Genomic DNA, 24,300 nt, shown 5'->3' with positions numbered 1-24,300 from the left:
TTGTAAACTCACATCAGAATGAGCCTACTGGTTTGAGTGGTAAGGAATTAGTGTGTTGGAGGTCCTGTGTTCGAATCCCTTCGTGAGCCTAGGTGATAAGTTTTGCTTTGGTTGTGTGATAAAGGTTTGATGGAACCGAAACTCTGAAGTTGTTGGATGAGAATTTAGTTGTGAGATAATGGGTCGGTTAGTTAGTGGTATAATGTGGGGGAGTTGAGATATTATTTTTATTATCTTAATTTTATTTTTATTTTTATTTTTTCCTCTCTCTTCCCAATTTTCCCTCTGATTCTGACGTTCCCTTTTTTTCTTCTTCACTTTCTTTTGTTTTCTCTCAAATTTTGTTTTTCATCTATTGAATTCTCATTGTTGCATCTGTAAAATCATTGTTTCCCGTTCGGTTTAGGTAAGTAGGGTTTTATTGATGGTGGTTTTGACTTTCGTGTGATCATCTCTTTTTTTCAGAATTGGGGTGATGGTGTGGTTTGAAGTTTTTTATCGTTAAAGATTTTTCTTCGTAGGAAAAGATGTTAAATCAGTGATTTTTGCTTCAACGGCTTAAACAGTGTCTATAGCTGTTTTCGTTGGTGGTAAGTTTGGTTGTGCTACTTGATTTTTACATTAATGAAATCATAAATTGGTTGCTAATAAGTCATCGGAATGTTGTTTTTAAGTTCTGTGGGCTCGGGATTACAGTAGCATCAAAATTGTACCAGGTGTGTACCCTAAATACGAAAAATCAAGGTTCAACGAAAGTAAAAAAAAGGAATTGTTGACGCCACACATGGGCCACACGGGCTAGGCTAGATTAGCCGTATGGGCCCACACGAGTGAGCCACACGAACGTGTGGGTTTTGGGCCAGGCTGTGTGGGCCACATGGGTAAGGCCAATTTAGGTGTGTGAGTCATATAAGCATGTGGTCCCAAAATTTTAAAATTATCCCTAAGGTCGCACGGGTCGTTCCGATCGACTGTGGGCCTACCGTAGGGTTGGTAAGGGCTAACCAAACCTTAATTCTTGTGATATGATATTTTGATAGTCTGATTTGAATAGGAGATGGATATGTATGTCTGATTGTTCTATTTGAGTATATATGTTATTTGTATACGAGCATGTTAAGCATGATAATTCTGTTAATTTTGTATTCTGTATCTATGTTTGGGTTGGGATTTGCATACGTGGAGGAAGTAATCTGTACGGTGACCTTTCGCTTATTATTTGACAGCTTGGCTGCATATTATTCTGTTATGTGTCGTATAGACACTATATAGTGTGTAGGGATGGGTGGATGTTTTTAACACCACATGGTGTAATGAGATGGTCAAAGATGGTGTGTAGAGGATGGGGTAGGATTCTGTATAACTATTCTATTTATCTGATTCTAATATCCATATCTGTTATGGACTTAGGTCCGAATCTATATCTGTCTATACATGTGATTCTGTGTATGTTGCATGACTATCTCTGTTGGGTTACACATTGAGTTTATGAAAACTCACATCTATTTGTCTATTTTGTTCAAGTAATCCTCAGACATAGGCAGGTCGGTGTGACGGAAGCTTAGCAGTGACCATGTGTCGAAAAACTATTATTTTTCTTATCCTTATTTGCAGGTTTTACTTAATTTTTAGTTATCGAGAGAGTTTTGTAATTTTTGGACTCTTCGGACTTTTGGGCCTGTTCATTTTAGATTTTTGGTTTAGTTGCGCCTATGATTTTTAAACTATGATGATTGACAAAATTTTGATTTTACGTGAACAAATGTTTTTGAAAACACGAGCGTGGTTTTGATTTAAACATTTTTTCAAACTTCCGCTGTGAGATATTTGGTTAACTTTGAAGGGCAAGATGTGACGGTTCTAGTAATGATTATATAAATGAATATGGCTAGTAAAACTTGGACGTTTTTATCTAATAACTGTACAATGTTTATAAAGTATCATCGATTTTAAAACTCTTTTTCGTAACGCTCCCAAATTTGAACATAACGTTTAGGCCAGGTTTAGGGTGTTACAGTTTTGATGGAGAAAACGACATTCACCTTGTAGAAAATGTTAGAAACCCTCTATATGACATAGTTTTTAACTAACTAATTGGTGTTGAAACAACGTCTATGCATGTTCCGCACAGACAGAATTGAGCACCTTAGAGGTCACATCAGTCAATTTATTACTCTTTTGAATGATTTAAAAAATGTTGAGGTTTTGATTGACAATTAAGATCAGACTATGCTATTATTGTGCTCTTTACCCCCTTCATACAAGTCTTTCAAGAAGACTCTGATTTATGACAAAGATAATCTCTCATTCGAGTATGTGAAGGGTCATCTGTTGAGCAAAGATAAACTAGACAATGAGTTTGGTTCAGATAGCAAGTTGATAGGCAAGCGTCAGTTTTGGAAGCATTAAGGTAGCGAGACAAGAGATGTCACTATTGTAAGAAGTTAGGTCACATCAAGATAGATTGTTACAAACTGCGAAATAAAAAGGTTGCTGAGAACAATGAGGAAGATTTACCTAATGCTAATTTGGCCAATGACAAGGGTGGTGATTTCTTGTTGGTGTCAACAAGTGAAATCTTTGAGCTTACGTACAAGTAGATCCTGGATTCGAGGTGTTCTTTCCACATATGTCCCAACAGGGATTAGTTCTCCACATATAGTTTAGTTGAAGGTTGAGTTATGTGCATGGGGAATGGTTCACCCAGTAAGGTAACCGATATTTATATTGTTCAGATGAAGATATACGGCAAGCCAATTAGGACACTGTCAGATGTCAGACATGTGCCTGACTTAAAGAAAAGTATCATCTCATTGGGAATTTTAGACTCGAAGGGTTGTAGAATTAGCATCGAGTCAAGCAACATTAAGGTATCCCATGGGGCTCTCGTTTTGATGAAAGGTAAAAAGATTGAAAGTCTTTATATCTTGGAATGATCAACAATGACCAGTGAAATAGGACGTCCCTCGTCTGTTAAGCAGTTGAAGTCGACTCATTTGAAGTGGAGACAACTTAATCCTATGAGAGAAAAAAATATGTCTGTTTGGTATAAGAGAGGTTCTCTTTTGGATGAAAGTTTTCAAAAGATAGGGCACTACGTTCGTAGAAATCATACCATGATAAGTTTTGATATGGTAGTGTACAAGTTGAAGACTAGAAGATTTCCTTCCAGCTTCTAAGCACAATTTCGACTCAATTAATATCTTGCATAGCTCGAGATAAGCCCGTGATGGGCTTTGGCAAAAAATGCGTTGTAGCAAAACGAGTCAAGGTGGAGATTTGTGTAGTTATGCATCGCATTTTTTTACTTTTCTTCTCCAAGTTAAACTCTGTTTTTAGTTTCCCACTTAAACTTTGATTAGTGTAGGTTATTTTAATATTATTTTACGTACAAATTTAGCCTAAAAATAGGCACTTTTCCCACCCTAGAAAGAAAACACGTAACACATTTAGGTATTATCTTTTCAAGCTTTTAGAGAATTTTGTGTTTACATTTTAAGGTTTCTTATTTTTGAGTTTCGGGGTTGAGTTTTATCTTTATCTTTGTACTCTTTGTTTTTGTCGTTATAGTGAAATTATCTTTACCCGTGATTTTTTATCCTATTCGGAGGGATTTTTCCAAGTAAAATATTTGTGTTCAATCTTTTCAATTTCTCTATTATTTTACTTGTTCGTTGCTTAATCGGGTTTATCTCCAACATATATAAAAGAATGTACGAGAACATATATGAAAACTTGGAGTTTTGAGATAGCTTTTTTAGTTCTAAAATACGTCTTTTTCTTCTTTATATTTAAAGTGAGTATCATTTTTTAAATTTAGTCTTAAATATGATTTTCTTGTCGTTAATAATAATTTTTTAAATAATAAACAACTTTAAATGTCATGCAATAATAAACAACTTTGAATGTCATGCATCAAATTATAATTAAAATTTAAAACTAAAACCGTAACGTCACAAAATATAGGGGGTTAGATGAAATAAATAACCAAGTAATGACTTAAATTTGATGGTTAAGTTGTTAGTGCACTCTCTAGAGGTCCTAAGTTCTATCCACACTTCTTTTATTTCATTTATTTTTAATTTAAACAAACTAGAATGAAAAATACCCTTAAAACAAATATTGAATGGAGTGGAAACTTACTAAGAATGGGGAGCAACCTACTTGGTTAAGCCTTTGCATTTCTCCCTTAGATTCCTATGTTCAAATCATGCCAATCCCTTTTTATTTTCATTTTTTGGGCTAAATGGGTAATTTACCATTCAACCCCTTTAAAATTTGAAAGCCTTAACTATTTAATCCTTTTTCCTAAACACAATTGAACTATAGTTTCTTTTTCTAATTAAACTGAAAATTTCCTCCTCTCTCCCTATTTCTCTTTATCTTTGTTTTTCATCATCTTCTTTATATTTAAAGTGAGTATCATTTTTTAAATTAAGTTTAAATACGATTTTCTTTCCATTAATAACAATTTTTAAATAATAAACAACTTTAGATGTCATGCATCAAATTATAATTAAAATTTAAAACTAAAATTGTAACGCCCCAAAATATAGGGGTTTAGATGAAATAAATAACCAAGTAATGACTTACATTTGATGGTTAAGTTGTTAGTGCACTCTATAGAGGTCCTAAGTTCTATCCACACTTCTTCTATTTCATTTATTTTTAATTTAAACAAACTAGAATGAAAAATACCCTTAAAACAAATATTGAATGGAGTGGAAAATTACTAAGAATGGGGAGCAACCTACTTGGTTAAGCCTTTGCATTTCTCCCTTAGATTCCTATGTTCAAATCATGCCAATCCCTTTTTATTTTCATTTTTTTAGCTAAATAGGTAATTTTCCATTCAACCCCTTTAAAATTTGAAAGCCTTAACTATTTAATCCTTTTTCCTAAACACAATTGAACTATAGTTTCTTTTTCTAATTAAACTGAAAATTTTCTCCTCTCTCCCTATTTCTCTTTATCTTTTTTTTTTCATCATCTTCTTTACAAATTTTTTCTTTCCATTGATAGAATTTCATTTTGACCCCGAGTCTAAAATCAATCTCCATTTAACACATTCTTCTTATCGGTTTAGTGAAACGCTGTCAATTTTAACTCTAATTTCACCAAGAATCGGTAAGAACTTTCCAATCCTGGTATTTAAATCTTAAATCCTTGTAGAATTTCTATCCACACTAATTTTAAGAATGATTAAACGATCTTTTAAGAATCTTGCCAAAAAACTCCCGAAATCTTGATTTTTCATGAGATCCATTATTAATTATTCCGTAAATATCGTTTCAAGGACCTGATTTAGGTATCCCAAACCAGGTTTGAATGAGAAGGACGTCGCTCGAGATCTCGATGACAAGTATGTGTTTCTTTACAAACGAATTAGGGAAAATCATGCCTCGGAATAGGGCTAGACGGCCAGCTGCACGAACGTGTAGACAATAAGGCCAGCCATGTCCCCCTAAAACCCTAGGTTATTTCAATTCTCACATGACCTAGGAGCTTCCACATAGCCTATTAGATGATCGTTGTAACACTCCAAATTATGGAGTTAGAAGTTTTGAGTCTTGTGGTTAGAGTCAGAGAGAAGAGTGTGCTATTGTGTTGCGTTGCGCGTTTAAGTGACAAAATAGACCTCCTGGTCTGGTGGCTGAGTGAGCATTAGTGTACCTGAAGGTTTTTTCTCAATTCTTTGTGTGTGTGTTTTGGAGAAATATTTTTGTTTATTGTCGTTTTGTTTTGTTAAGTAGCAGTTTGTTTTAAGTTAAAAGGTACAACTATTTATTTTTATTTTTAATAATGTATGGATAGTGTGGTGGAGCTCCAACGAGATTCCAACCGATCAAGCTTTTCGATGATCTGCATGACAGAGAAAACAACAACATAAGTAACTAGTGCTTAGTAAGCTCGTATCAAGGAAACTTAAACTTACTGAATATTTTAAGTTAAACAACTAAGCATAACTTCATTATATTATAAGCAAATTTTCCTTTCCTATACACATCACCTCACAAGGTCATTTGGTGTAACATTTCATATACAAATTCAATCAAAGCATGGTGTAAAACATATTTAACATTTCACTTTTGTAGTTCATCTCTCGTACACATACATTAAACCAACATTTCCTTTCAATTGCACATTTCATCATCAACTATATCATTACTAAAAAATCATCGTTTATTTCATTTACATAACTTTTCATTTTTAACCAATACCATGCTCGTTGAACCAAATAGAACAACATCGGATAATTGAAACAATATTTACCGTACCAGTTACCTATATAACACACCAAAACAAAGCCTGCTAGGCTTGAGGCCTGATACAATTACACCAGCACAAAGCCTGCTAAGCATAGAGCCTGATATAAATCACTGACACGAAACCTGCTAGGCACACAGTCTTATATATATCATCAGCACAAAGCTTGATATAAATCACCTGCACGAAGCCTGTTAGGCACAAAGCCTGATATAAATCTCCGGCACAAAGCTTGTTGGACTCAAGGTCCGATATATTATCTCAAATACAACTTAATTTCATTATTAATTTTCAACAACCAAAATTTAATAATTATAATCACCACGATTATTAGAATAAAATAAATATCAAGAATTTTATAAAACATATTACATGTAACACGAACTTACCTCGACTGATATGATTACAAAAACAGAGTCGACAACTAATCCAAAACTTTAGGCTTTCCTCTATTTAAATTTGATTACAGCGTTTCTTGATTAAAAAAAATTAACTCAATTAAACAATCCAAATAACTTAAAATAATCAATTCAAGCCTATAATTCATTTTGATGTAAATTTATGAAATTACCCCTAACATTTTAATTTTTGTGTAATTTAGTCCTTAAACCTATAACTAAAAACCATGCTAGTCGATTTTTCCTTAGTCTTATAACAGCCCATATTTTTCCTCATTTCACACAGTTTACATTGAATTATACTATTTCAACAATTTAATCCCTAAACATTAAAATCATCAAAATCATCAAAATTACTTAACAAAATACTTATATTTAACAAATAAGTTTAATAATCTATCAACAAACCTCAAAAGCATCACAAATTCATCAATGGTGTAATTAAAAATATTTAAAAATTTTACGAATTAGTCCTTAAGCTAGCTAGATAGCTAAACCAATCACAAAAGCATAAAAATTATTAAAAACGGACTTAAAATTACTTACATGCAATGGGCGTTTATGCTTCAAGAAGAAATGGCTATGGCTTATTGTTCTTTTATGGTTTCGGGTAAAAGTAAACCAAATAGGAAAGATGACCCAACCTTTTTTTTTTAATTAATCTAACCTTTATTTAATTTAAACTTTAAAATAACATTATAATATAATTAGAAAACATGCATTCACAGTCCAAATTTGTGAAAGTGGCTAAATTACCACTTAAATCCCGTAATAAAATTTAATTAAGTCACTAGATCACTAAATTCGATAGAAATCAAGTTTTGCTATTATTACGATTTAGTTCTTTTTCCTTAATTAAAAATTCAATCGCTGAAATTTTCAAATCAAACTTCAATACACTTATATAGTCACTCCATAAATATTTTAAATATATATTTATAGGCTCAGTTTACAGAAACGAGGTCTTAAAACCTTATTTTTCAAAACCACTTGATTTTAGGGATAAACCACTTAGACTTAACTATTTGTTCACTTAGCAAAAATAATCAAATCAAAATTCAATATATTGCTATAATTGATTCGTAAATATTAAATTATAATATTTATAGACTTACTTATCAAATTTGTAGCCTCAAAACTACCGTTTCGACACCACTAAAAAATAGGCTATTACAGGAACATTACGTTAACCTCATCAGTGTCAGCATGTTTGGATTCCACCGACATCTTTAATATCTATAAGAAAAATAGGGGTTAGATCAGATCAATCAATATCACACTATCTCGAGTATATATGGCATGTAACTTCTAGACTCTAAACACGCTACGTTCAGTTCGAGAATCAACTAAACTGTAGCTCTGATACCACTAAATGTAACACTCCTTACTCGACCCAGTTGTCGATCCAAGTAAAGCAATGCTACTTTAACATTCAACAATTAGCAATCACATTATTGAATAATATATATTTAAAGATAATTGATATTCTATATAAACAAACATATTAAATTTTAATATAAAAAATTCTAAAATTACTTAGTGATAAAATTCAAGTTCGGAATAGGACTTACTTAAAAGAAATTTAAAGTTTAATGTTAAAAATGAAAATACGTAGTTGGTATCGATACCAAATCGATACCTTTTTGAAAATTGATACCAAAATTGAATAATGTTTTCTTTGTAAAACAATAGTATTGATACTTATTTTAGGGTATCAATATTTTATAAAAAAATCGATACTCAAATAAAAATCAATACGAAATTAGCATTCTGTTTAATTGGAAAACTGTTCAAATGCTAAAGTATCGATACTTGTTTTTAAAATGGTAAAATCTCATCTTTAAAAGTTCAACTCATGCCAAAATTCACCTATTTTATAATAGATAAATAAAATAACCTATTCAAACATCTAAAAGACTAACCAATGTGTCCTCATTGATACCACAATTCAATATCCAAACTAAAATAACATTTCAAACAGAATAATTGCATTTAAAGTACTCAAATATCTTTAATATTGATACGTACCAAAATACCACCCCTTTCAGTCTATAAGTCAAATTGCCATATTTACACACTTTCATTAAACTTATACCAAATATACCAAACCATCAACATTTTCACATGTACCAAAATATATCTAAAGACAAGCATCATTCAAGTTTAACAACTCTACAAAATAACCTCAAAAATTCATTTAACCTATTAGATTCCATATAACCTAATACAAGCATTCAAAACCTACCGATAGATTTCTAGATAGTGTGAATCTTGAAGTCGATCCGATCGCCCGAAGCCTCAAAAACTAATCTACAAGAAAGCAATCAAAAGAACAAAAGTAAGCTTATTTAAGCTTAGTAAGTTCCACTAATTAAACAATTAACTAATTGAATAAACTTAATCAATACATAATATAGAAATGTCGTAAATCATAGTCCTGCCATTCATAACCAAATCACAGGCGAATCATAAACTTGTATACGAGTGAATTAATTCAATCAAATATGTTATATCATTAACTACACCCGATGAACATTGTAATGGATTCAGATACACGGTTAACCAACCAAACACACCAAATCGCTCAAATGAGCTAACCCACCGAGAACACACCTAGGCACCAAGTGCCAAGCCTGTAGGTTTTACATTTGCCCCCAAAACACACCTGAAACACTGTAATATAACACGATAGTTTGCAACAAATGCTGAACTTCGATATATTCAGTAAACATGAATGAATTCATAATCATCATCTCAACATCAACCAATCCCATACAACGTGCGATATAACCTATTGGCATGCCAATCGTATCCTATCCTACTTTCATCGCCTCACATATTTATCAGTTAACAACATTTAATACCATTTCTTTTCCAAATCAATTCACATACCACAATTCAATATTTTCAAGTCAATTAATAATTTTCAATCCACAAGAAATTTAATATTTAAATTATACTAAAATTTAACTGTACGAACTTACCAGGGCCAAACTGTAGAAACAACAAAAGTTCAGGGACTAATACATAACCTTCCCTTTTCCATGATTATCAATTTGATCTTGATCTATAATATAATTTATTTTATTTATTAGCTTCAATTTCAAATTCTATTCAATTTAATACATCTAATTTCTTATTTACAATATTTACACATTTGCCCCAATATTCTATACAATTTAATCCTTAATATTAAACATTAATATTAAACAAGTAAAATCCACAATTAATACATAAAACTCATATTGTCGAACACTTAACCCTTAATATACAACTCAAATATCCTTAAATTTATAATGAAATCCTTCTCATTTTAAAAATGTCTTAAATAAATCCCTAATTTCCAAATTTATACCAAACTATGCTATAAAATAACAAAAAAATCAACCTTAAGCACCTAAAAAAAATTCTTTCAAGTAAAAGGCTTCAAAAACATTAGAGTATACTTTCTAAACTTAACTAATCTTACAAATTAACCCCTAAACAAGATAGACTTCAACTCAACTAACACAAAAACATGAAATTCATGAAGAAAACATCAAGATATCACTTACATGCAAGAGGTATAAGTGACCGAAGCTTCTAACTATCAACAATGGGGTTTCGATGAAGAACCAAGTCAAAATGAAGAATAAACCATTATCTTTTCCTATTATTATTATTTTTTATTTTTTACTTTTAAATATTATTATATTAATAACCTTTAACATATAATAATTTATAAAATTGACAGCCATTATTGCATCAACTGACCACTATATTAAATTTTGGCTTATTTGCAATAAAAGTCTTTCAACCTTAATTAATTAGGCCATTTAACTGAAAGAAATTAATAACAAACCTCTTTTCCAACTTTTACAATTTAATCCTTTTTCTTTAATTAACTAACTAAATGATAAAATTTCTTAATCAAAATTTAATACAGCACTAATAACTTCGTAAATATTAAAAAAATAATATTTACGGGCTGGCATGTGAGAATTGTGGTCCCGAAACTATAGTTTTTGACACCACTGAAAATGGGCTATTACAAAAAATTAGGGTTAGATGAGTTTATAAGACTAAATTTGACGAGAATGGAGAAGTAAATAAACACAAGGCTAGACTTGTAGTGCAGAGGTTGTAGAACAAGCAGCAGATAAACATTGCTGGTGTTACTACTTTAACAGGGGTATGCCCAACAACAAGGAGTGGATTACGTGGAAGTTTTTACACCTATGGCACATATAGAGACAATTCAATTGGTGATTGCACTTGCAGCTCAAAGAGGATGGTCCATATACTAGCTTAATGTAAAGTATGGATTTTTGCATAATGAGTTGAATGTAAATGTTTTTGTGGAGCAACCTTGTGGTTATGTCCAAAAGGGCGATGGACAAGAAGTTTACAAGTTGAAGAAAGCACTTTATGGGGCTTAAGCAAGCCCTGCAAGCATGGTATAGCCTTTTAAAAGCATATTTCACTAATCAAGGTTTTGAAAAGTGCGACTACAAACATGCTTTGTTCATCAAGACAAAAGAAATAGCAAAGTATTAATTGAAAGTTTGTATGTTGATCTTATTTTTACTGGAAATGATGAAAAGTTTGCAAAATTCAAATATTCCATGAAGCATGAGTTTGACATGATAAATCTTGGAAGGGTGAGATATTTTCTTGGTTTGGAGGTTTTATAAGGATCAAATGGAATTTTTATTAGTTAAAAGAAAAATGTTGTGAAGGTAATGCAAAAATTTGGGATGGATAAAAGTAATTTTGTTCATAATCTAATAGTTCATGGTTTTAAGCTCATGAAGGATGAGAGTGGAGTTGAAGGAAAAAAGACTTACTATAAACAAATTGTGGGTAGTCTCATGTATCTCACAACAACTCGTCCAAATATGATCTTTGTGGTAAGTCTTATTAGAAGGTATATGGAGAATCCCACTAAGCTTCATTTTTAGGTGACAAAAAGGGTGTTGACGTATTTGAAAGATACAAATGAGTTTGGGGTTTTTTATAAGAAAGGAAGAGATGATGAACTCATTGTTTACACAAATAATGATTATGCTAGAGATTTAGAAGACAGAAAGTGCATATCAGGCTATGCGTTTCTATTAAGCTAAGGAGTGGTATCTCGGTTTTTTTTTTAAAAATAATTAGTAGTAAGTTTATCTACTAAAGAGGTTGAATTTATTCTTTCTACCTCATATGCATGTCAAGTAGTTTGATTAAAATGAGTGTTGCAAAAGTCAAATTCAAATCAAGGCCAGACAACAATTATTCGTTGCGATAATAGTTCTGCAATCAAACTTTCAAAAAAATCCAACTATGCATGGTAGTAGCAAGCACATAGATGTGTGATTTCATTTCTTGCGAAGGCTTAGGAAAGATGGTAAGTGGAATTGGTACATTGTGGCACACAAGAACTATTGGTAGATATGATGATTAAACCACTCAAGTTGGATGTTTTCTTGAAGCTGCGAGAACTTTTTAGAATTTGTTGTAAGTCTAAAATAAATTGAGTGCTTATAGCATCCAATTTAATGGAGGAATTGTTAGGATTTAGTTAGTTCCTTCGGTGAATAAAATCCCTACTTTGCTAGAATTCATTCTTGTTACATGATTATGTTTGTTAGTCAAAGTCCATAGACTTAAAGGTTACTTAATTTTAGCTTGGTTTGTTATGTAATGCTATTTATAAAGCCAAGGTTATTTCAATTTTAATGCATCGGATTTTCTCCTTTATTTCTTTATTTCACTTAAATTTTCCTCTAGTTTACAACATTAACTAATAATCAAAATATATCTTGAAACAAATTAGAGTAGTTTTGGAGAGGACCCGTACATAATGGAATTCAAACTAAACATCAAATTATCTTTTTCCCTAAACTTAAAATTATTTTGAGTTTAAATGTTTCCATTTATTTATTTTTTATATTTGTTTTATTGTCATTGTTTGGAGTTTGAGGTTGTTGCTTCTAATAATATTATCAAAGTTCAAATATGCATCTTCCTTGAGAATATAATATATCTTATCATTGCATACAACACTTGATTAAAACAAATCTAAAAAATTGAATCTAAGCTATTTTAGAAAATAATGAACATCCGATTAATAAACCACAATTTGTGAAACCAAATACTATCATCAGTAGCAGAGACTCACAAATATTCTCTAGAATTTAAATGATAATAATTGAGCTTTTAAATTTGTTTAATTTAGAAACTATATCATTAAATTTAAATTAAAAAATGTTATGGATGAAGTGGATAATAAAAGAATTTCATGGAATGGATATGTTTTTAGACATTGCTCTGTTTCTGCTATGTACCAAAAATAACATATATTTTGGTACACTTCCTAAACAGCAAATAAAAAGGATAGAGTGACAAAAACATGTTATTCTAGAAAAGAAAATGGACAAATAATGTATGTAAAACATATTATCCTTGAATTTTGCATGTGACTTGCTACTTCTATGAAATTTCCATTGGGGTCCACCAACTTAAACTGAATGTCTACTTATTTCATTTTTTTCAACTAATTTGTTTATTATAAATGACTACTTTAATACACACTAAATAAAAACCTCTTTAGCTTTTATATTAAACAAAATAAATTTGAAATATCTATATAATATTTTCAAAACCATATATCACATAAGTTTCATTTGGTTGAAATTATCATTGTTTCTTGAAATTATTAATTTATAAACTAAATTGATTACCAAAAGTTTATATTTAAGTTTTAAATTAACACCCTATGATCTCAATTCTTAAGCTTATCTCTGCTATTTGTTTTAAAAATATAATATTAAATTTTTAGTTCTATCAAATTTAAAAATCAAAATTTTTCATTAACATTTCACTAAAAACAATTTTTGAAAAATATTTCTGGAAATTTAATTATTTTTATTAATTTTCTTGAAATTATTTTTAAAATTGTTCTCACTGCAACAAACATAACATAAATATATTTTTATAAAATGTTATAATAGCATTTCCGACAATCAAAATTTATTTTATAATAAGATAATATTTTATAATAATTCATATTATATATACACATAATAATAAATAATTCTTAATTAAAATTTAATTTCAAGTATATATATTACATATACGAGAGTAGATAGTTATACATTTGAGTTGGTTGTAATAAACAAAACTAAGCTTAAACAAATACTCATATTTATATAATTAAAATTCATATTTTATTTTATAAAAATTATTTTTTGACACAATGCATAAAATATTTATTATTAAATATTTATAAATGTAATATATATTTATTATTAAAATATTAATATAAATATTTTTAATAATATATTAAGAATATTATTTAAAATTCAAAATTATTATAGTTAAAATGAGTTAATTATGTGTATAAATCTTTGAAATATAATATTCTAATTTTTGCTAGTTTTATTTATTTAATATATAAAAATATTTAATTAAATATTTTAAAAAAATTAAAATATTATCTTATAATTTAAAATTATTATTAAAATTTTAATAAAATAAAATGCATTATGAATATTATTAAATTCTAATTTAAAATAACAACATATTAAATTTATAACTTAATATTAAAAAATAGAACAAAATAAAAGTAAATAGAGTTAATGATAGAAATAAAATTATTATTTACTTATAAAATTTTAATAATAAATTATTATTTAACCAAAATATACGAAACATGTATGATTGTGAAATAATTTAAAATAAATTAAAAGAAATTTGATCAAATTAAATTTTAAATAACTAAAACACTTAATGTTTTATTTATTTAAAGTTTTAAACTTATATTAATTTATTAACTTTCATATCCTTTTAATGATCAAAATAATTTAAAATAAAAGAAAAATAAATTAAAATACTGTAATCATATAGCATAGAAATTTTTTTCTATATGTATTGTAAAAATATACAAAGTGTAAAAAGTTATTAAAAATCGTTAAATATATATTTATATTAATAAAAATTATATATCAAAAATGAAATCTTAATAAAACTAAATTTTAAATAAATAAATGAAAATCAATATCTTTTATAATTTTAAAATTATAAAAAATAAAACATGTATTTCATTTAAAATTATTAATAAATAAAAGTAGAGAAATAAATTAAAATATTTTATCCTGAAATGCTATCTTAATAAAATGTAAAAATTAATTAAATTAAATTATTAACAAAAAGAAAAAGAAAAATTTATTGAGGAATCATAAAATGCTTTAATACTTCACATTGATTATCTTCTACAGAATACTAACAGCGTGTTTGGTTCGCTGTAATTATGAATTCATTCCAGGCATATTCGTTGAAGGGTCAAGATTTTTTTTTTTGGTTCATTGAATACTATTCCACGGTAAGTTATTATAGAGAAGCCCGAATGAGGCCTAAATAGCCATTCAAGCCCCCCCCTTTCGAATGGGTAATATACAATGCCTCCTGTAATAAACATTTTCCTTTCCTTCACTATAACACTCTTGCACTAAGTGTTCTTTAGTGAAAAAAAATCAACATCGTTAATAACTCACAATAAGTAATACAACCTTTGAAGGTTTAAATAATAAAGAAAAAGGGAATGAACAAAAAAAAAAAAAAAAGATAAAAGAACATAAAAACTGGAGAAAATTGAGTTTCGGTTTGTTGATTTTCAAGAATGAAAACACCATTAAAAGAGAAAGGAAGTAGGTTGATGATAAAGAAGAAAGAGAAATAGCAAGCATGATGGAAACCAGGATATTAAATTTCTAGAATTTTGAGCGTGAGAACACAACAGCCGATGGCAGCGGCTAGTGGTGGATGCTATTAAAACTGAAAAACAATGTATTTTCAGCCTTTTTCTGGATTCTTACTGCATTTTTCTGGAAAAGAGATGGATGTTCTAGAGAAGGGAGAGAGAGGGGAGAGGAATTAGAAAAAAGATAATCAAGGTTTTTTTTTTACTGATATGAAAAATAACAGTAGAAATTTATATGTAAAAATAACATTTAAATATTTTTTAATTAGGTGGGTTTTAAATAAATTTTTACCATTAATTATAGTTAATTTTAAATAATTTGTTAAAATATTAATACATGTATCAAATAATACTTAAAAGAAATTTTGTTAAATGTGTATTTTATCTTTTGAATATTTATTCTTATGCTATTATATCACTTACTTGCTTGAACTGAATATAAGAATATTATTATAACTATATTTCATCTTACCTAATCAAACTATTGTTGTTCTCATTGCATTCTATTCCAACCCTATTTCATTCCTACAAAATAATATTTCATTATAGTTCTACTTTATTCCAGCAAACCAAACTTACCGTAAAGATATTCGTAAAAATAATAATGAATTAAAAATCAAAACAATGAAAAAAAATCATGTTTTGCACATTTATAAAGTGATACAGATGAAAAAACAAAAAAAATTAAAACAATTTGTAATTAAAAATAAATAAGAAATGTATAAAAAGCGTGCCCTTTAATAAAAATATATTGTTGACTAAAATATTAAATTTATTTAAAAATATATTTTTATAAAATTTAATTTTATCATGATTGTAAAATCATAAATATATATATATATATATATATATATATATTAAGTTGACATTTAAAAAACAGATTAAGCATGAATTGATGAAGAATATAATAAATTAAGATCTAATAAACAAAAAAATAAAATTTTAAAAATTAAAAGCACAAATTTTTATTTCTAAAATAAGTAAAAATATTCTAAAACATCAATATATATAGAGGATAAGCAATTTTAAATTAAAATATTTATATTTTATATTATAGAATATTTATTATTATTGATACAATGTATAAAATATTTATAAATTATAATATATTTATTATTAAAACGTTGATATAAATATTTTAATAATATATTAAAATATCATTTAAAATTTAAACTTATTATAGTTAAAATTGATTATTAAAATAAAATTATAATATAAAGTAATTTATTAAAACAACAAAGTATATTAATAGTATATCACATAACAATATAAATAAATATGTGTTTTCAACAATTTCGGATATTAACAATTTTAATATTTTACATATTTTAAAAATTAAAATTAATAATATTAAGCTTATTTAAAAATAAAATTATTCATAAAAGAGTTGTTTTTAGAAAATAATTTTACACTTGTTTCGATAAAATATAAAATAATTTTATAAGTCCTTACGAAACAAATATCCTAATTTTAAGTTTTCCTATTTTGATAATACTAGAAAACTAATTAAATATCAAAATAGTATTTCGATAATATTATTTATCAAAATGGGATGATATGAACAATACGGAGGGGCGGCACCATTTTTTTTTTTTTTGCACAATCATATCTCAATCATTATCCTATAATATGTTGGTAATAAGAATAATTTTTTAAAGATGTTGAGATATATATGATGACACCCATATATATAACAAAATACGGGGTAAAAAAGTAGAGAGTGTTAAATTAATTGCACCAACTTAATTCCCCAAATTGAATATTTTATAATTCTAATAATAAGATAAAATTATATAAATTTATTTATAATTTTTAATGGAAGAATGAAAAATTAAAATATTCTACACAATTACTTCTTCTCCAATAATAATGATAATTATAAATGAAGCGATAAAAGTGGATTTGTTTTGGCCATGTGGGTTTTTGATTGTAGTTTTATTTGTATGGTTGATCAAAATGTAGGTGGTGAATTTGAGATGGGGGATTAAGTTGGTTATTTTTTAATAATTATTTGCAATCAAGATTTTGAAAAATGTATATCCATTCCACAATGTATTTTATAAATCCATTTTACATTTCACTTCTCTTCCACGTCTCAACGTGTGAAACACACTGATTTAAACGTGGCATTCATGTAGAGCGAGTGAACTACACGGTAACCCATGCCGAATTACCACCCCGTTATCAAATTAAATTTTCAAAAAAGAAGGATATTAAAGCAATTTATTTTAAAAAATTAAGCAATGTTTTTAAATTTTATTTATTTGTGTTTTTCCTTTCAAATGACACAAATATTATGTAATTTTTTTATGCTATACCTTTGTAATGTAACGTTTTCTTTCCTCTAATTTCAAGAAAAAAAAAACTAAAAAAAAAAAAAGGAAAGCAAAATGGTGGTGATCTTTTCCCTGATAAAAAGAAAATAAAAACGAACTACGGTTGTTACTATGGTGGTTGCTGGAGGCGGTGACCACGGCGGTGGTGCAGGAAACTGCTGCATGAAGTGTTGGCAGCATAACCGTAATCATTATTATCACCAACACCACTACAATCATAATAGCAATTCCAGTGGGAATAGTAACACTGCTAGTGGTGGCGGTGGCGGCGGTGGGAGGGTGGTAGCAGCGGGGTTCGTATTTTGTTTGGTTTGCTTTGTTATAAATGGGTTGATCGCTGTTCTATATGGGTGGCTGATTTTAACGCCGCCGGTCAGTTTAAATGAACGTAAGGGTTTGCCTTGGCTTGGTTGTCAAGAAGATAATGAAGGGTCTTGGGCTATTGGTGTTTTTTTTGGACAATCGCCGTTCTCTCTCAAACCCATTGAAACTGTAAGTCCTTTTTTTTATGGGCTGTTATTTTATTGCTTCTTTTTTTGTTATTTTTCATCATTGTTTGTAGTTATCGTGTAAAAATGTCATTTTTTATTTAAAATGGGTTTTCTCATTTCAGTAGATTTTTTTTTTCTTTTGGCAATCAAAACATGCAAAATTTCTTATTTCTGGGTTTTGTTTATTTTTTCTTATTTTTTTGAGTTTTTCTCTTATGCATCTACAGTTAAAGTGAAAACTTTTTGCTGATTACTTTTTTTTTTTTTAAAGGAAAGGAAATTGGCTATCAAAACATGCAATTTTTCTTATTTCTGGGTTCTGTTTGCTTTTTCTTTTTTGTGTGTGAGTGTAATTCTTTGTGGGGGATTTTCTTATGCATGTACAGTTAAAGATGTAATCTTTTGTGCCGATTTCTTATAAGTTCTACTTAAATGAAATAATTCAGTTTTTATAGCTTTCTATTTGTTGTTATTCATCATTGTATGTAGTAATTATGTAAAAATGTCATTTAAAAAAATTGGGTCTTTTCATTTCAGTAAACTTTTCTTTTGGCTTTTAATACATGCCAACTTTCTTATTTCTGGGTTTTGCTTGGTTTTTGTGAACGTTGTTTTTGTTTGAGGGGAAGGGGGGTCTACTTCTCTTCTGATGTACTGTTGAATATTGAATTTAATGCTGATTTCTTTTAAATTTTTCGTTTTTCTTAATGGTGGTTTTAATATGTGGAAATTTTTAGACTGAAATATGGAGAAATGAGAGTGCAGCATGGCCGGTGGCTAACCCAGTTATAACCTGTGCTTCAGCTTCTGATTCTGGTTTCCCTAGTAATTTTGTGGCTGATCCTTTTCTTTATGTTCAGGTAACTATTGTTTACTTTATCCTTTTAAATATTTTTATTATGTTATTGGCACTTACTTGTTTATTCACCTGTTTCTGCTAGTTGATTCTGTTTTATTTTGTATCTTTAACCAAGGTAGGAGAATTTTTTTTAGGCCCAATAAACAGTAGTAAGCTGAGAATTTTTATATCACATATTTAATTAGTTAAATATGTCCAACTTCAACTCCTTTTTTCTTTTGGTAATTTTTTATTTCAACCAGCAGCAGAAATTTTCTTTTGTTTATATCCAAAGTTCTTTGACTAAATATGTCTTTTGTTTGATATCAGTGTGTATTGTATCATACATGTTACGCATGGTCGATGCAATTGATTGGGCCATATATGATATCAATTTACTATTGACAATGATATAGTATTTATTTTGGGGTTTATTGTCTTCAACTTTATGTTGTTGTAGGGTGAACTATATAAGGTGCAGAGCTGTATAATTGACTTTCCAGATACCAATCCATTTTAGCCTGTTGGTTGAAGTCTATATTGACAATGAAATATGCAGGGAAATCCATAGATCTGTGAATATATAGATTTTGTTTTTGCTAGATATGTCGGTGCAATAGAAAAGTCTGCCGAGAGAGAGGAATTGTAGGGCTCGTGGTGCTGTTTTTGTTAATATTTGCTGTTTTCCAATTTGTATTAGGATTTGGGTTAGGCACTCCCTTGTCAGATGTAAACCCTTATCTAACTCTTACACCCGTGTTCGAGTAATATGATTACTACAGAATGATGCAGACTTGAATTAAAAGTCCCATTTTTACGGACTCTGTTCGGTTGTTTTATTATTGTACAAAAGAACATTAGAAGTGACCTGCTGATCGGTAACAAATACTAAAGTACCTAGAATATACTTTTGAGTTGACATTTACTACACTACGTTTGTTTTCTTGGCATTGGATGACTCAAGCTTGTTTCTTAAGCCTCTTTTTGCATTTTTCTTGGAGATAATATGAATGAGAGTATTGGGAACAATTAAGAATAGGGGTAGAGGTTTATGAGTAAAGATTTAGTGATTCGTGCCTTGACTTGTGGCGCAGTTAGTTTGAGATGAAGGATTGATATGGAAATGTTGTCAACCTGTTAGTATATTAATCTTTGTGATTATTGGCATTGGCAATTCCTTAAATCAGTGAGAATGCTTGCTCCCTCCACTTCTTCCATCGTGGTTGCTGTGGATTGTTGGTAATCGTAATAGAGTAAGTAATAGAGTAATTGATTGTTGGCAAAGTTCCTCTCATATGATTCTTGGGTTTACTATACTTAGTTGGAATGTGGTATTTGTTACATTTAGTATACATGAACTAAGCTGGTACCTAGATATGGTGCAAAACAGGTCCTTTAAAGCATTTTTTATTATTAGATTATGTTACTGGATTATTTTATTTGTATGAGTGGTTCCTTTTTGAACCGCTACTACTATTTTTTACTTCAAAATACTAGTATTAATTTTGTGGGCAGCTAGATACCATTGCCATCCTTAAGCGCTGGTCAGTGGCTTACTTTTATCTTCATGCGTCATTGAACATTGAAATGCCTTTAGACATGTAATTTGCATGCGCTTCCTATGATTTTTTGGTTCAAAGCTGAATTTTCAGACATCTGCATTTAATTTTCAGCAAGTTGTCTTCATAGGCTGGGGAGGTGAAAATTTTATGTACAAAAGGGGTTGACATGTGCTTACTGTGAGGTAGGTTAACCTAAGTTGAACTGGGAAGTGCTGTGCTTGTTAAATGGAGGAGATTGATTTCTAAGGTGTTAAATTAGATAATAAGTTGGTTATTTCCTCATCCACTACATGTATACACTATGTTACTCGGACATGAGTGTATAGGTACGAGTCTTATATCAATATTTTCAACATTTTCAAATTTTTTCCATGTGTATGGAGGTTCCATGGAGGGTCATATCCCCATCCCATGTTTGGCAATGTTTGACAATCACCTGTAAATAAGTCCACTGATATGCCTTAGCTGGTTTGTGTCTTGCATCTAAAGATATTCAAAATAAATAGATAAATAAACAAAGTTTGTAGAATGCAAATCTATCGCTTCATTCATCTCACACATTTATCATTCATTGGAACACATTTGCGCTCGTAGTTAGACCTGTATTCTTTTCTATGAAATATCCTGACTTTTAAAGCTTTAAGTTAAATGTTGGTTTTTGTTACATTTTGAAACCTATTCTCACGTTTGCTTGAAATGCATCATGATCCAGGGAGATGTATTTTACCTATTTTATGAAACGAAGAACTCATTCACCATGCAAGGGGATATAGGGGTTGCAAAAAGTATCGATAAGGGAGCAACATGGCAACAACTGGGCATAGCCTTGGACGAGGAATGGCATCTTTCATACCCTTATGTCTTTAACTATCTTGGCCAAGTAAGACTATTGGTTTCTTTTTTTCCTTTTTTTATTATGCACATCAGTAAGATATAGACACATTTAATGTTCAGTTTAGACAAGTTTAGGCACCTTTTGATTTCATAATGTTGGCAAGACATAACTGGTGTGATCTAATACAGTGTGGCCAAAGTATTGTTGACCATGAGCATATAGATTTATCCTTAAAACATAGGTAGTGATAGTGATATTGCTGGATTGTGCTGAATTAGTTAATCTAATACTGATGAAAAGTATCTAATTTTTTGGACAAGATTTTCTAAGGCAGCCTTTTTGAGTTTCGAAGATTGACCAGTTTAAATATTATCATTTCTTATAATGATCAAGTATCTGCATATTCTGATGGTTATGTCTATGTGGTATATTATCTCATTGACAGAATTGTTAGTTGTTTTGTTTGTGACTACAGATATACATGATGCCCGAAAGCAGTCAGAAAGGAGAACTTCGTCTTTATCGAGTAACGAACTTTCCATTAGAGTGGGAACTTGATCAGGTTATCATGAAGAAGCCCCTTATTGATTCATTTATTATTGATCACAATGGAGAGTATTGGCTTTCCGGCTCAGAACACAGCTCTTTTGGAGCAACGAATGGACAGTTGGAAATTTGGTATAGCAGCTCTCCTCTTGGTCCTTGGAAACCGCACAAGAAGAACCCTATTTATAATACTTACAGAAGCTTTGGGGCTCGTAATGGGGGTCGGCCATTTAGGTACAATGGAAATCTTTATCGGATTGGTCAGGACTGTGGTGAAACGTATGGGCGACGGGTGCGAATATTCAAGGTTGAAGTTCTTTCAAGGGTTGATTACAAGGAAGTTGAAGTCCCGTTTCCCTTTGAAGAGTCCAGTAAGGGACGGAATGCTTGGAATGGTGCCCGGTACCATCATCTCGATGTACAGCAGCTAAAGTCTGGTGAATGGGTTGGGGTTATGGATGGTGACCGAGTACCTTCAGGAGACTCGGTCCATCGTTTTCTTCTTGGATGTGCTTCAGTTGCAGCGGTTTCTGGCCTCATTCTGTTCTTAGGTGTCCTACTAGGAGCAGTGAACTGCATTATCCCCCTTAACTGGTGTGCGGATTACTCAGGGAAGAGAAGTGATACTCTTATTGCTTGGGAAAGAGCAAATGTATTTTCTTCGAAATTGAGGCGGGTTTTCAGCCGCTTAAATCGAGTACCTTCATTTCTGCGAAGCTGGATAAAGCCAAACACCTTTGCTGGAAGATCAGTTTTGACACTGATATTTGCTTTAGGAGTTGCGCTGTCTTGCACAGGTGTTACATTCATCTACGGAGGCAGTGGTGCAGAAGAACCATACTCATGGAAGGGTCAGTTTTCTCAGTTTACGTTATTAACGATGACTTACGATGCTCGTCTCTGGAATTTGAAAATGTTTGTGAATCATTATTCGAGGTGCGCTTCGGTAAAAGAAATCCTTGTGGTCTGGAACAAAGGGATACCGCCTAAGGTGAGTGATCTCAATTCAGCAGTGCCTGTTCGGATCAGGGTTGAGGACCTGAACTCCCTCAATAATAGATTCAAGGTCGATCCATTGATTAAGACTCGAGCTGTTCTTGAGCTTGATGATGATATAATGATGCCTTGTGATGATATTGAGCGGGGATTTATGTTGTGGCGTCAACATCCCGATAGGATTGTGGGATTCTACCCTCGATATGTTGACGGGAGCCGATTGGAGTATAGTGGTGAGAAATATGCCAGAAAAAATAAAGGGTATAATATGATTCTTACAGGGGCTGCTTTCATGGATAGTCAAGTAGCCTTTGAACGGTATTGGAGTGAGCAAGCTAGGCCGGGGAGGGAAGTAGTCGACAAGTATTTCAACTGCGAGGATGTGTTAATGAACTTCTTATACGCAAATGCAAGCTTGACTAAAACCGTTGAATACGTGAGACCTGCTTGGGCAATAGATACGTCAAAACTTTCCAGTGCAGCAATCAGCCGAGACACAAATGTGCATTACAAAATAAGAAGTGAATGCCTTAGGAAATTCAGTGATATGTATGGTAGTATGAGTGGCCGGCGGTGGGAGTTCGATTCCCGGAAGGATCGTTGGGATGTATAGTGCAAAAGTAATAGCTTTGAGAGTGGGTCGTCCGATGATTCCAACTTGCACATGCTGTCTGGGTAAATTGGTGTCCCCTTGCACTTCTTCGAGTTGTCCATCTTTTCTTTGAAGTTGGTTCGGATTAGTTTGCACATTGATGTTCAGGTTTTCTTACAGAATAGAAAAGGTCTTTGAATGTTGTAATGTAACTTGTGACAATGGAATGTTTAAACTATTTTTAATTCCTTTGACCCGGCCAGTTCGGGGCCGACGTGCAATGTCCGGTTCACTCCAGTTCCAGATATAAGAAACGTTTCCCATCTACTACGTTAAGCCACTCTCTGTAATTAATTTAATTAAAAGTTTGATATGAAAATCGGTTGAAATGATAAAATTCTTCAAATGTTAAAAATATTTTAAAAATTATGTTCGTTTATGTTAGAGTTTTTGTTAATTTCAACGAGGCATTTGTCACCTTATTCGATAGTCATTTCTCACCCTCTTCAATAGGTTCAATAATGGGTAAATTACTTTGTTGGTTTTAGGTGTTTTCTTTTTGCTTATTTGTAATTTTATCATTTAATTTTTGAGGTGTTTTTATTTTAGTTATTTAAGTGTTAAATCTTTAACGGTTGTTAACTTGTTACATTATGTTTATACTTTCATTAAAGTGAAAAATGATAGAAACTAAAATAATATACAAAATTATCA

At 30.3% G+C, this 24,300-nt stretch overlaps 1 protein-coding gene across 1 annotated transcript; it reads left to right on the top strand.

Annotated features, from left to right (window-relative positions):
* Nucleotides 1-17,426: 17,426 nt before the first annotated feature.
* On the top strand, nucleotides 17,427-23,983 carry LOC108474151 (glucosamine inositolphosphorylceramide transferase 1). Its single transcript, XM_017776072.2, has 4 exons — nucleotides 17,427-18,218; nucleotides 18,955-19,077; nucleotides 21,330-21,497; nucleotides 21,928-23,983. The coding sequence occupies exons 1-4, from the start codon at nucleotides 17,838-17,840 to the stop codon at nucleotides 23,605-23,607; spliced, it is 2,352 nt and encodes a 783-aa protein (XP_017631561.1). The 5' UTR covers nucleotides 17,427-17,837; the 3' UTR covers nucleotides 23,608-23,983.
* The last annotated feature ends 317 nt before the right edge of the window (nucleotides 23,984-24,300 follow it).

The sequence above is a fragment of the Gossypium arboreum genome, chromosome 5, assembly GCF_025698485.1.
Source record: "Gossypium arboreum isolate Shixiya-1 chromosome 5, ASM2569848v2, whole genome shotgun sequence".
NCBI classification, from domain to species: domain Eukaryota; kingdom Viridiplantae; phylum Streptophyta; class Magnoliopsida; order Malvales; family Malvaceae; genus Gossypium; species Gossypium arboreum.
The sequence above is the reverse complement of the archived record's forward strand: the minus strand, read 5'-3'. Positions and strand labels throughout refer to the sequence as shown.

Bases quoted from the DNA above. Each gene is read 5' to 3' on its own strand.
- LOC108474151 (XM_017776072.2), top strand. From the start codon at position 17,838: ATGGTGGTTGCTGGAGGCGGTGACCACGGCGGTGGTGCAGGAAACTGC. The intron at 19,078-21,329 runs GTAACTATTGTT...ATCATGATCCAG, and splicing joins ATCCTTTTCTTTATGTTCAG to GGAGATGTATTTTACCTATT. The intron at 21,498-21,927 runs GTAAGACTATTG...TTGTGACTACAG, and splicing joins TCTTTAACTATCTTGGCCAA to ATATACATGATGCCCGAAAG.